Genomic DNA, 11,484 nt, shown 5'->3' on the forward strand with positions numbered 1-11,484 from the left:
CTGGGTTAGTTTACGTGTACCTCAACTAATTCCATGAATCCTGAAGTTAATGACCATGTAAGTCTTTAATGACCTTGAGGTTTGTAAGACTTAAACTGGTAATCTCTAAAAAGCAAACTTAAAACCTAATCAATTAAGTTATACCCTTCAAATTTACATAAGAAGCAATCTTGATTTCTCACATAGTATCATCAGATGTGACATATATATGTCTTCTTGTAATATTGTTTTGTCTATGAAGTCTTGGTCGTCTTTATAAAAATTAAAAAATTAAAAGGCGTCAATCATTTATTGCAGAATGAGAAAAAGATTTTGTTCCTGAGTTTTTTTTTTTTCATTTTAGTTCCTTAATTTTTTTGATTTAATCTTTTAACATTACATTGATATGGGGTTAGTTTTTATGATTTTTTTTTTATGTTATTGTATGGGGATCTCGTGGTGTCTAGGGAATGTTACTTTGCTTGGTTTGACAAATTAAATTAAATCAAATTTCATTAATTTAAAAGAATTAGAGATTCAAGGATCAAAATTGAAGATTTTAAAAATATTTAATTCCTTATGTTTGCTAACGTTATGGACTGATTTACATGGTTCAGTCAGGATTTTTTTTCCGGTAACTCAACTTTTTTCTTTTATTTTGGTTCTTTTACATTGATTTTATTTTAGATGTGACTTGGTAGTTTGATTTGGTTGTTTGGAGATGGGGTCCTCGCAATGTTGAGGAAAAAATTTGACCCTCGGTTGATGCTCGATTTGGAAAAATAAATTAAATTTATGTTCATATAAGAAAATTAAGTAGTCAAGGATCAAAATTGAATGTAAAACAAATATAGTGGGTTAGGGTAAACATGCAATGCAAAGTGGCCAGCGTATGTGTTGCAGGGGCTAACGTGTGGAGACTAGTCATCGTGTTCTAGCAGTGCATGCAGATTTTTCCGATGAGTCATTCATAGTTGTGTTGGAAATATCGCAACAAGATCTTCTTGATGGTGCAACGCATGTTATTGTTGGTGGCGCGTGACGACTCTTTTTTTTCTCTTCTCTTCTTTTTTTCTCTCTCCTCTCCCCGAGACTCGCGCTGCTTTGCCATAAAAAAATTATCTTGTCATTTTATTTTTGTTCAAATTTGGTTCTTATTCTTTTAATTTATATTCATTTTCTTTTAGGTCTTTTAGAATTGAATTTTTAGTTCAATTCCATCCTTTAACATTGGATTGATTAAGAATTGAGTTTCATGATTTTTTTGATGGAATGATCCTCATGACCTTAGTCACGAGTTTAAAATGTTAACTTGGATTGACATTGATTTTTTTCTTTAACTTTTTATACTAATTTTTTTAATTTTATATTTCAACATTAGATTTATTGAAAATTGAGTTTCGTGATTTTCTTTACTTTCTTTTCAAAAGAGTTATTCTCGAGTTAACATCATGACAACTTTCTATTTTTTAATTCGGTCCATTGTTTTTTTTTTTAATTATCATTATCATACTCCAGTCATTATATCTTACCTAAGTTACAAAATGTTTTTTATATTTTATATTTTTAAAAAAATCAGCCTACCTTGCGACATAGCACAGCGTTACGCCTCTAGTGTATTTCCTCGCCAGTTCCTACAATGAAAAAAGGCAGGGGATGCCTCTGGGACCATCCATGATTCTTGTCTGAAATACTTTTATATGTATATTTTTCTTGGAGTTGTTGGAATAGGAAGAGCACCGAGACGTGCTCTATTTCTTTTATATAAATTAATTTTGAAGAGGCAGCCAGCTGTTTGAGCACATGCATGTATGGTGTCTTCTTCGTCTTCCATTTTCATCATTTAGCGACTTCAAACAATTATTAAGTAACAGGTGTTTGGTTTTCACTGTGTAAAGCTCTGTCATTGCTTATCTAAACACAAGTCGACGTGGATGAGCTGTGCGGAAATTTTTCGTGAAAAATATATTTTGATTTTTGAATTTTAAAAATAAAAAGAAAATCATCTCTACAATGAAATGAAAAGAGAATCAAACATTGATAACGTGCTATAAGTTAAGTTTGGTGAAAAATACATTTTGGTCTTTAAACTTTAAAAATCATGCAACTTGTATAATTTCAGTACCTTAATATTTTTCAGTTTAATTTTGGTACAAAAATTTATTTTTATTATTTTTTAGTCCCTAGTTAAGAAAGGAGAGAGAGAGATCGCTCGATTTCGACAATAAAAAAAGAAAAGTATTGTTGACACTGATTTAGGCCACTAAAATGAAAGATGATTGAGCCAAATAATTTCATTTGATGAGGAGAGTTCATATTAGATGCTTTTTTTTTTTATCTTTAAAGTTCGTGAAAAAACAGATCTGAGCTCGGATTGATTTATGACTTCGAGTTTATTTTGGTGGGTTTTTGAGTTTTTTTTTAAAGCTATACTTTTGTATATATTTTTTTTGAAGAGTTTTTCTTATTCATCTATATTTTTTTATATATTTTGTATGGATGAAATTTAGTTTTGAAAAAAAAATATTTTCATATAATATTTCTAATATGTGCATCTTTGTATAGTTTTTTTCCTTTTTATTTTATTTGATCAATTTGATTTGTGTCTCTATTTCTATTATTTTTTGCTTGAATAAAAAATTATTTTAATAAATAAATTTAGCAAACACAACCGGATAAATATCTTATTTTTCGTTCAATTTTTTAAGTTTTATTTTTATGTATCATCAATAATTATTTATATATTTATTTATTCGTAAACATAATTCTCAACTTATTTAATTACGTGCGAACATTAAATTTTTAATTTGAACTTAATTTTTTTAAACTATAGAAATATATTGAAAAAACTTGTATATATAATATTTTTATAGAAAATAAAAATAATAACTACTAAAGAAATAAACCACGTTCGTCACCATTAACAGTCGTCACTGACTTGAGGATGTAACCATTGAGATCATTTTCTTTTTAACAAAATATTATTCAAGTATATAGCCCAAATGTTATCACTAAATAATTTTTATACCAGTTTTATCTTTAAATTCTTATTAAATCTTAATTAAAAACTTTCATCAATTCTCAAGGTTTTTTATCCATATTTTTATTCCAATTATACCTTAAATTATTGTGGGTGTAAAATTAATAATACTAAAAATATTTAATGATATATTTTATATTATTCCTTTTAAAATTATTAAACCTAAAAAAATAATAATAGAAGGGCTCTTCCAACCAATGCGCTCTTTCAACTAATCAGAAGCTCATTTTTTGCTTTATCTCCCCATATTTGTTGAGTTCTTTCAATGTTAGTAGTGCTCAGCTATCAATTTCTGGCTCCCTTGTCCTGCTATCAGATGATGTCTACAATTATCATCTTCTTCATTTTATGATCCTGGTAGGTTGAAAAACTTCTCACAGTAACAGATGCATTTATGAAAGAGACAAAAAACCCCTGATGGAGTTGGTCTTCTGCAATTTCTTAGCAGTTCCATAACCAACTCCATCAAGAGCTTCTATTGAATTGATGCACCAACAAGGTCACCGTTTACATGAATTACTGTTCGATTGTAAGCTACAAATTCTTTCGATAATTACAATTGCATGAGCATAAAAATAAAAGTCCATAGCACGAGCATATACAGTAAATCCCCTAAACTGAAAAATGTCACAAGTTGAGAAATCATTGTGGAGCATTTGATTCTTGGCTAGATGAGCAGAGTTAACATAAATGTTTTAAGTTCCAAAATTTCCTGGTCCTCAGTGATTGCGACTCATCTTATGGGACACGAAACTTTTATTCAGGGTTTACCACATCATCTCCAGGAGCAGCAAGCTGTCTATTGTTATAAACATGTTCAATTGGATGCAGCCCCGGTAGACAATTCAGCTGTTTCATCTCTTCTTGGTCGTTTTATTGGTGCTGGACTGGATTCCTCATCAATTTGATCAAGGACCTGATCGTTTCTTTCCTCTGGTGCCTTTTGCTTTCTGCTTATACTCTGGGAACTTTCTTCTAGTAAAGCACTCTCATTACTTGTTTTGACAAGGTCCAACTCTGAGGCTTCTAATTTGTAATTTGCAGATGACTGCTCTAACTTTGCTTGTAGAGGGGAAGGGTCGTCTTGGGAGGAGGAAGGAGCCTTGGACTTGTCATCCTCAATCTTTCTTTGTTTCTCAAACATCTCTTGAAGATGCCTCCCCTGCTCCTCGATCCTCAATTGTAAATTTCTCTGGATCTGTTAAGAGGATAAAACATAATTATCAGAACATACCGCAGAACTGTAGTTACAAAAACCATGCACACATATGTTGTATTTCCACTCCATCAATGTAATATTACAGGTTACCAACTTAACTACTGGTTAGCATTACATCTAAACAGTTCTGTCAAAAAGGTAAAAGAAATTGCCATCTAAATTCTAAACCACATACACTGAAGCTCAAATATCAATAGCATACCTCAAGTTGTTCGTGGAGTCGCTTCTGAACTTCCATTTGCAATCGCAATGCTTCTGTGATCCCCATACTCCTGTTTTTGAAGCATAGATCAGCCTAAATTCAGCTTAATAGTCCGTTATTAATAATAATAATAATAATAATAATAAAACCCACTCCAGTTCACATATGAGTGAAGGAAAAATGACGCATGCATATTCTCTGATTAGATACTAATGCATCTTAAGGAGAAGAATATCACCTTCCTTCTTCAAGGGTTCACAAAACCCAATCGACTTGAAAGGTTGACAGATCAGAGGAAAAGAGTTCAAATGGTAGTTTTTATTACTTTCTAGTTTAAACCTTCACAACTACACAGACAGCAAAGGATATAGGAGTTCTCAGTAAAACAAGAACTAAGGAAAAAGCTTTTATCTCTAATGTTCCAGACAAAAAATGTGAATTTCCTTTCCACCCAACTCCTTCTTCACCTCAGCCTATTTATATCTTCCCCTCCTCCAAGACAGTTTTGAGAGGAGAAAGGGTGTTGGGCACATCCTTTGGTTTGTTTTGCATTGTTAAGTCATAAATATTTTGATACGGGGAACTTGAGCACCAAAAATAAATAAATCTAGGCCTTCTCTGTACATTGGTCATAACCACACTATTTATTCTGCTCTCCTTTTGGAGAAAACCTAGTCATTGTACATTGTCTTATCATAAATGCAAGTGGAGATTCCACCAGCCACAGCTGAAGGAGAAATATTAGAAACCAAAGTCAGAACTTAAAAGTTAAAAGGGCTTCTAACCATCACATCATTAAAAATGTACAGAAGTAAACCACAGAGCAGTCGTATAGATGAACTGCTATGATTAAAAATTAAAATAAGGTTAGTATTGGATAAGTTTGATAACTACAAATCATTCAATATGAAGAAAGGTTGATGTCAAATTGAATTCGTGGTAGAGGATAACTTACGTCTTCAAGTCAAGAGATTTCATTTCTTCAATGGGACTCGTTTTTTTCTCTGAAGTTCATGAAAAAGCACGGTTATGTTTTGTAAACCACATAGAAAAGGGAAAAATAAATACAAATAACAACAGTACATGTTTTTCCATGCCTTTCCATAATCTAAAAATAACAAATAGAAGGTAACAAAGACACATACAACTACAAAAGGTTTTGGATAAAGTACGTATGAGAGTTTAACAAAACTTGGATAATGTCAGAAAAGAAAAGGAAGTCAGTTAGTGTTACCATCAGATGACTCTGGTTTATATCTAGCACTTCTGTACTTCTGAAATTCAGAAACGATGATACAAGCTAAATCAGTAAAATATAAAACTAGATTCTTAGGGGAAACAATACAAGGCTGAGGATTTGCATACCTGCAGGTGGCTTTTAACGTGATAGATGGTCAAGCCTTCAACATTCATGTGCTTTAAGACACCCTTCGGAGTAGCTCCTGTAATTCAAAATCAAAGTGATCAAGATTCATGACTAGATGCACTTAATTTTTGCTGACAAAAGGTACGATATAACTAGTAAGACCACTCACTTTCACTACCCCCAAGCTGATTGACAGCTTCCACAAAAGCCTCATGAAGTTCTGGTGTCCAGCGCATTCGGGGTTTTGTTGTGGGTGCAGCGGACAGTGGATTAGCAACAGCACATACTTCTCCACTATGAGCAGTTTGATGCTGATGAATTGGGGGTTGTTTCACTGAGATATTAGGAGATGGCTTCAACTCCTGGTACATTATTTAAAGTTTTAAGGAAATGAAAGTAACAACAGAATGTGAAAAAAAAAGAAAAAAGAATAATCATAAGATGGAGAAATTTACAATATGAACATTAGACACCAAGGAGACATCTTTATGCTGTGTACGCTGTTAATTACCGCATAGGAACAAAAACCATAATTATATGCGGAACAAACCTTCTGTCTGGAATCTGTCTTGTTGACATCATTCAGAATTTCACTCCAATTTGGTTCCAGTTCATCATCAACAGAGATCAACTGATCTGCCCACTCCTGCCAGTCTGTTCTCTTAGCATGATCCTCGGATGCAAAGACACCTGCACTGCTTTCCACCTGACCATTTTGGACATGGACATTTCCAGCAAAATCAAGCAAGTCCTGAAGTGGATCAACAGGCCAGGAGAGATCCTTATTTTCATCAGAGTAAGCAATGAATTCTGTGGATTGCACTTCTGAATGAGAATCATGGGTTGGTGTAAAATTTCCTCTGTCCCTTAGCGACTGAGAAATGAATGGAGAATTATGAGATTGCCTTCCTTGTGGTGAAACTGAAGAGACATGCATATCATTGGAAAATCTAGAAGATGATGAAAACAATGGCCCAACACTCCTGTTACCGGGACTCAATGACGATGCCTGCTGAGATGCAGAATTTCTCATCATTTCCCTTTCCAAAGAAACCTGAAAAGAACAAAGCAAATTGGGATGCTTTTCTTCAACAGCAGTAGGAAGAACTGGAAAAGATGAGGACATAGCCTCAGAAACCCTGAAGTTACTCAGCTGACTTACAACTAAACACTGATGAACAAAGGAAGTGAATGAAACCAGTGCCAGTAACACAAACACTAGTTACAAATTTAAACGTTTCCCATTATGGAAACAATAGAAGACAAGCTAGCAGTGAAATTGGATTCTGGCACATTAAATCCAAAATGGTGAAATTAATTCTGGTCACAGAAGCTTTTTAGCCCACAACATTTCAAAAATTATAAAGCCCACTTTCCATTACTAAAGGACATCAAGAAGGAAGTTAGTTCAGTGAGACGAGGTTGGAATGGAAACAGCCAGTCTCAGGATCTCATCAATTTAATTCAACAGGTGTTGCAAGCCATATGAAATAGCATAAGGACTTAAGAAGGGAAATTCTTTTCAGAAGATAATCTTGCATTGCGTAAACGCTTGAGAAAGAAATTATCTGCGAAAACTATGAAAAAAAGAGCAACAAAAACATAGAAACCATCCTGTACAGACACCCTAGAAGCTGTTTTCTGTAGTAAACTTAGATTTATATCAAAACCTAATAGCATCCGTACAGACACCCTAGAAGCTGTTTTCTGTAGTAAACTACCACTGTATCTTAAACCATGAAAACTCCATCCTTTGGTAGAGATATTCATCAGGTTCAACACATCAAAACCATACTTCCACCATAAAAAGAAAAACGCCAATACCAACCACCCCAATCCAATTGAATTACCACTAAAGATGAACCAAAACACACAGAAAAATTGTTAGCAACATAAAAACACCATTACCAAAACATTCAAAGTAACCCCACAACACAAAAATAGAAGAAGCTTAACAGCCCAACTCACAATCAACCAAAAAAAGAAGAAGCTTAACAGCCCTTTGGTAGAGATAATCATCAGGTTCAACACATCAAAACCATACTTCCACCATAAAAAGAAAAACGCCAATACCAACCACCCCAACCAATTGAATTACCACTAAAGATGAACCAAAACACACAGAAAAATTGTTAGCAACATAAAAACACCATTACCAAAACATTCAAAGTAACCCCACAACACAAAAAAAGAAGAAGCTTAACAGCCCAACTCACAATCAACCAAAACCTCATAAAAAAAACTCTCAAAATCACTAAAGGAAACAAAAAAAAAAGTGGGTATCAATTGTCACTAGCAAAAACAAACAATATCGTAAACAAAAAGATGAAGGTGATATCACATAAAGTTCAAAACTCTTAAACTCAAATGGGTTGATAAGAATCTAACCTATAATTGAGAGAAGATAAAGATTGAAGCTTGGTACAATTGGATAAGAACCCAATGGCTTGGAAGAAGAAGAATATTGAAAAAAGACACAAACTTTTGTCTTCTAAATTTTAACAAACTCTGATCTCTTACGATCATAGAAGAGAAAACGTAATTAGTTTGTCCAGCAAATACAAAGGCATGTCTTCAAGTTTTGTCTCATTACTTCCCAACCGTTGTTTTCTTGTGAAGTTGATTGATGGGTGGTTTGTACGGTAGAGATTGGAGAAGGCAAAGAGAAAAAAATGGGTGATGGTGTGTACGAATTTGATGGCTGCTATAAAAAAAGATGTTGGGGCCAACTCTTGTTTCCTTTGGTACTTCTCAATTCGCCAAGTCTACTCTGTTTCTCCTTTCAAAGAGTTTTTGTGAATTTTTTAATTTTTTTGTTTTAAATATTTTTTATAATTTTAAATTGTTTAATATATTAATATTAAAAATAAATTTTTTTAAAAAAAAATTAATATATTTTAAAATAAAAAAACATTAAAAAAAACCATTACCAAGTCTTAAATAATACTTTTTTTTTTAGTTTAACGTGGGTGTCCGAGCCAGCTTGCGCGCACCTCGACTAATCCCACGGGCCCTGAAATTAACGACCATGTAAGCCTCCAGTGGCCATCATATGAGCAATCACAGGACTCGAACCTGAGACCGTAGAGGGAGCAAACCTTTTGGTCCCAAGCTTTTACCATTAGACCACCACCTAGATGGTTATATTTTTTCTTTTTTAATTTTATTGGTGGCTTGGTCATTCCTTCTTAAGACAAAAACAAACCATGATTGACTATATTTTTGTAGGATAAGACATCGCTTTCAAAAAAAATAAAAAACCATGATGTTTGGTATTGGCATGTTGTTCTGCTGTAATATTAAGTAAAAACAGTGTTTGATAATTGATTTTACTTCTAAAAGTGTGTATGAAATTTTATTGCAGGTTGGTTTTTAAAAAAAATTATTTTTTTTATTTTTTACACGTATTAAAATTATCATAAAATATTAAAAAATATTAATTTAATATTTTTTTTCAAACCTAACATATTTTTAAAGGGCACTCAAACACAAAAATAAACGTTGCTTAAATATATAAAGTAATTGAGTAAATTTTATTAGTGTTTTTAAATATAAGATAATTAATAAAAATGGTAGTATATTAAAAATCTTTTATTTATATAAAGTAACTTATAAACTCTTAAACTTGCATTTATATGTGTTGATATTTTTTTTTAGGAAAGTGGTTCTTAAGTTTAAAAAATAAAAGAAAAAAGTTAAATATGATAATATATATATATATATATATGAACAAATCATTTTAATAAAATCAATGATAAGATGAAGATCTAATAGATCATAACATTCTTTTCTAATTACGGAATTATAATTTGGGTGGAAAATTCACAAATATTCCTCTATTAGTTTGTTGGTAATAATTTGGATGGTTTTTTTCACTTCAAATCCATTACAAGATCTGGATTGTTTTCAATTAATTAATAACATTACTTGGATATATCCCTCAAAGGATCTTGAATTAAAATCTAAATTTGATTTAGAAAGTGTGTAATTTATAAGATGAAAATAATTTCTAGCTTTAATTTCTTCGTAACCATCAAGCCATGACCTTGAAGTTTTAGAGTCTGTTTATTTTTTAAAAATAATATTTTTTTTAATTTTTAAAAATTAATTTTGAGTTCAACATGAATTCAAAATATATATAAAAATATAATTTTTAATAAAAACAAAAATTTAAATTTTTTGAAAGCCCACACTTAGACCACGGCAGGACCTTGGTTGGTGCACAAAGACAAATAATTGTAGAGTTGACTATAACTTAGTCCCTGTATTTATTAAAAGTAATTAACTAGTCCTTATAGTTTCATAAAATACATATTTAACTCGTATAGTCTTAAATTCATTTACAATTCAGTCCTTCTTGTCCATTTCATATCCTTTTACCGTTTTTTTTTTTAATAAGTACAAAAAAAGAAAAGATGGATAATATGAAAAGATTGATGAAAAAAAAGACATTTTTTGAAACAAAATATCACTACATTAAAATCATGATCACCTCTACCAAAGGATTATTTAATTTATTTAGATTGAAGGATAATAACCAAGTAATAATTAATTCATAAAGGCATAGTTTTTATTTATTTATTTTTATTTTTGCACGACTCTTTTTATTAAGTTTGAAATCCAAATTAAGGTTAAGATTTTATTTGTGACAGAAATGTCAAAAATTAAGGCAAATCAGGTTCTAATGAGTTACTAGCAGCATCAATATCGTTCGTATCCAGAAAAATATAATAATTAAACTCAGAATTATTCTTAATAAATAACGCCAGTAAATTACAATACACTAAACTCCCCAGAATTCTCTTAAATAAATAAACTATGCAGATGGGATATGTAAGGAAGTTCCGAAGTTTTGTTCTTTGCGGGATTACAATTTATTAATATCAATATGTATAGATATAAGGAATCCACGAGTTGCATCAGGGGATGTAGCTCAAATGGTAGAGCGCTCGCTTTGCATGCGAGAGGTACAGGGTTCGATCCCCTGCATCTCCATATTTGTTTCATTTAATATACATATAAATATTTCAAATTAACTATTTTATTTTTTATTGATTAATAAATAAGAGTGGGTAATAAATACTCATTGAATATCCAAAATACAATTAATAGTTAATGGATATCTAAATTATTTATTTAATGAATAAAATATGGATATTAAAAAATTCAACTCGCCAGTGTCTATTATTATTTTTAATATCCCATTGTTATTTTTAATATTGATGGTCGGTGAATAGCGTACCCAATACCCCTTGCCATATGTCGGTGAATAGTGTTTGGCAACGAGGATAAGGGTGGGGTGGTGGGAGGGACAGTAGCAATGGATATTTAAAAATATTATGAGTGGATTATTATGGAAATAAAATATAAGAAAATTAAACCAATGAGATCAAGACAAAAACTAGAAAATCCAAAGCTAAGGTAAACTGATGGTACATGACAGAACACTATCTATTTAATCAATAATAATTATGGGTGGAATAATACTAATTCAACGACAAAATCAGAGAATGGTAAGAAACTTTTTTGTGGATTTCCCTTGCTTCTTGCTCCATCGCATGCGTTCCTTGAGTCAACCATCATGGATCAAGATGTAGAAAACAAGATGCTGAAATTCATGGCTGAAATAACTGTGCTATCCATCTTCTCTGATAGCAACTTAGGGTTGTTAGAAGGGA

At 31.7% G+C, this 11,484-nt stretch overlaps 1 protein-coding gene and 1 non-coding gene across 4 annotated transcripts; one reads left to right on the plus strand and one right to left on the minus strand.

Moving 5' to 3' along the window:
- Positions 1-3,410: 3,410 nt before the first annotated feature.
- On the minus strand, positions 3,411-8,506 carry LOC7474630 (protein PHR1-LIKE 1). 3 transcript variants are annotated; one of them, XM_052446544.1, is made up of 8 exons: positions 8,195-8,506; positions 6,357-6,860; positions 5,976-6,168; positions 5,806-5,882; positions 5,674-5,714; positions 5,396-5,452; positions 4,441-4,510; positions 3,411-4,217 (listed from the first exon to the last, which is right to left on the minus strand). In XM_052446544.1, the coding sequence occupies exons 2-8, from the start codon at positions 6,840-6,842 to the stop codon at positions 3,837-3,839; spliced, it is 1,305 nt and encodes a 434-aa protein (XP_052302504.1). In that variant the 5' UTR covers positions 6,843-6,860; positions 8,195-8,506; the 3' UTR covers positions 3,411-3,836. The 3 variants fall into 3 exon arrangements, with proteins under 3 accessions (XP_052302504.1, XP_052302503.1, XP_024439692.1); XM_052446543.1 differs by lacking the exon at positions 8,195-8,506 and having other exon boundaries at positions 6,357-8,161; XM_024583924.2 differs by lacking the exon at positions 8,195-8,506 and having other exon boundaries at positions 5,396-5,444; positions 5,675-5,714; positions 6,357-8,160.
- A 2,222-nt stretch (positions 8,507-10,728) lies between these two features.
- On the plus strand, positions 10,729-10,801 carry TRNAA-UGC (transfer RNA alanine (anticodon UGC)). The gene has a single exon. It is a non-coding gene; the product is annotated as a tRNA-Ala (tRNA).
- Positions 10,802-11,484: the final 683 nt, after the last annotated feature.

This window comes from Populus trichocarpa, chromosome 13, assembly GCF_000002775.5.
Source record: "Populus trichocarpa isolate Nisqually-1 chromosome 13, P.trichocarpa_v4.1, whole genome shotgun sequence".
In the NCBI taxonomy this organism is placed as follows: Eukaryota; Viridiplantae; Streptophyta; class Magnoliopsida; order Malpighiales; family Salicaceae; genus Populus; species Populus trichocarpa.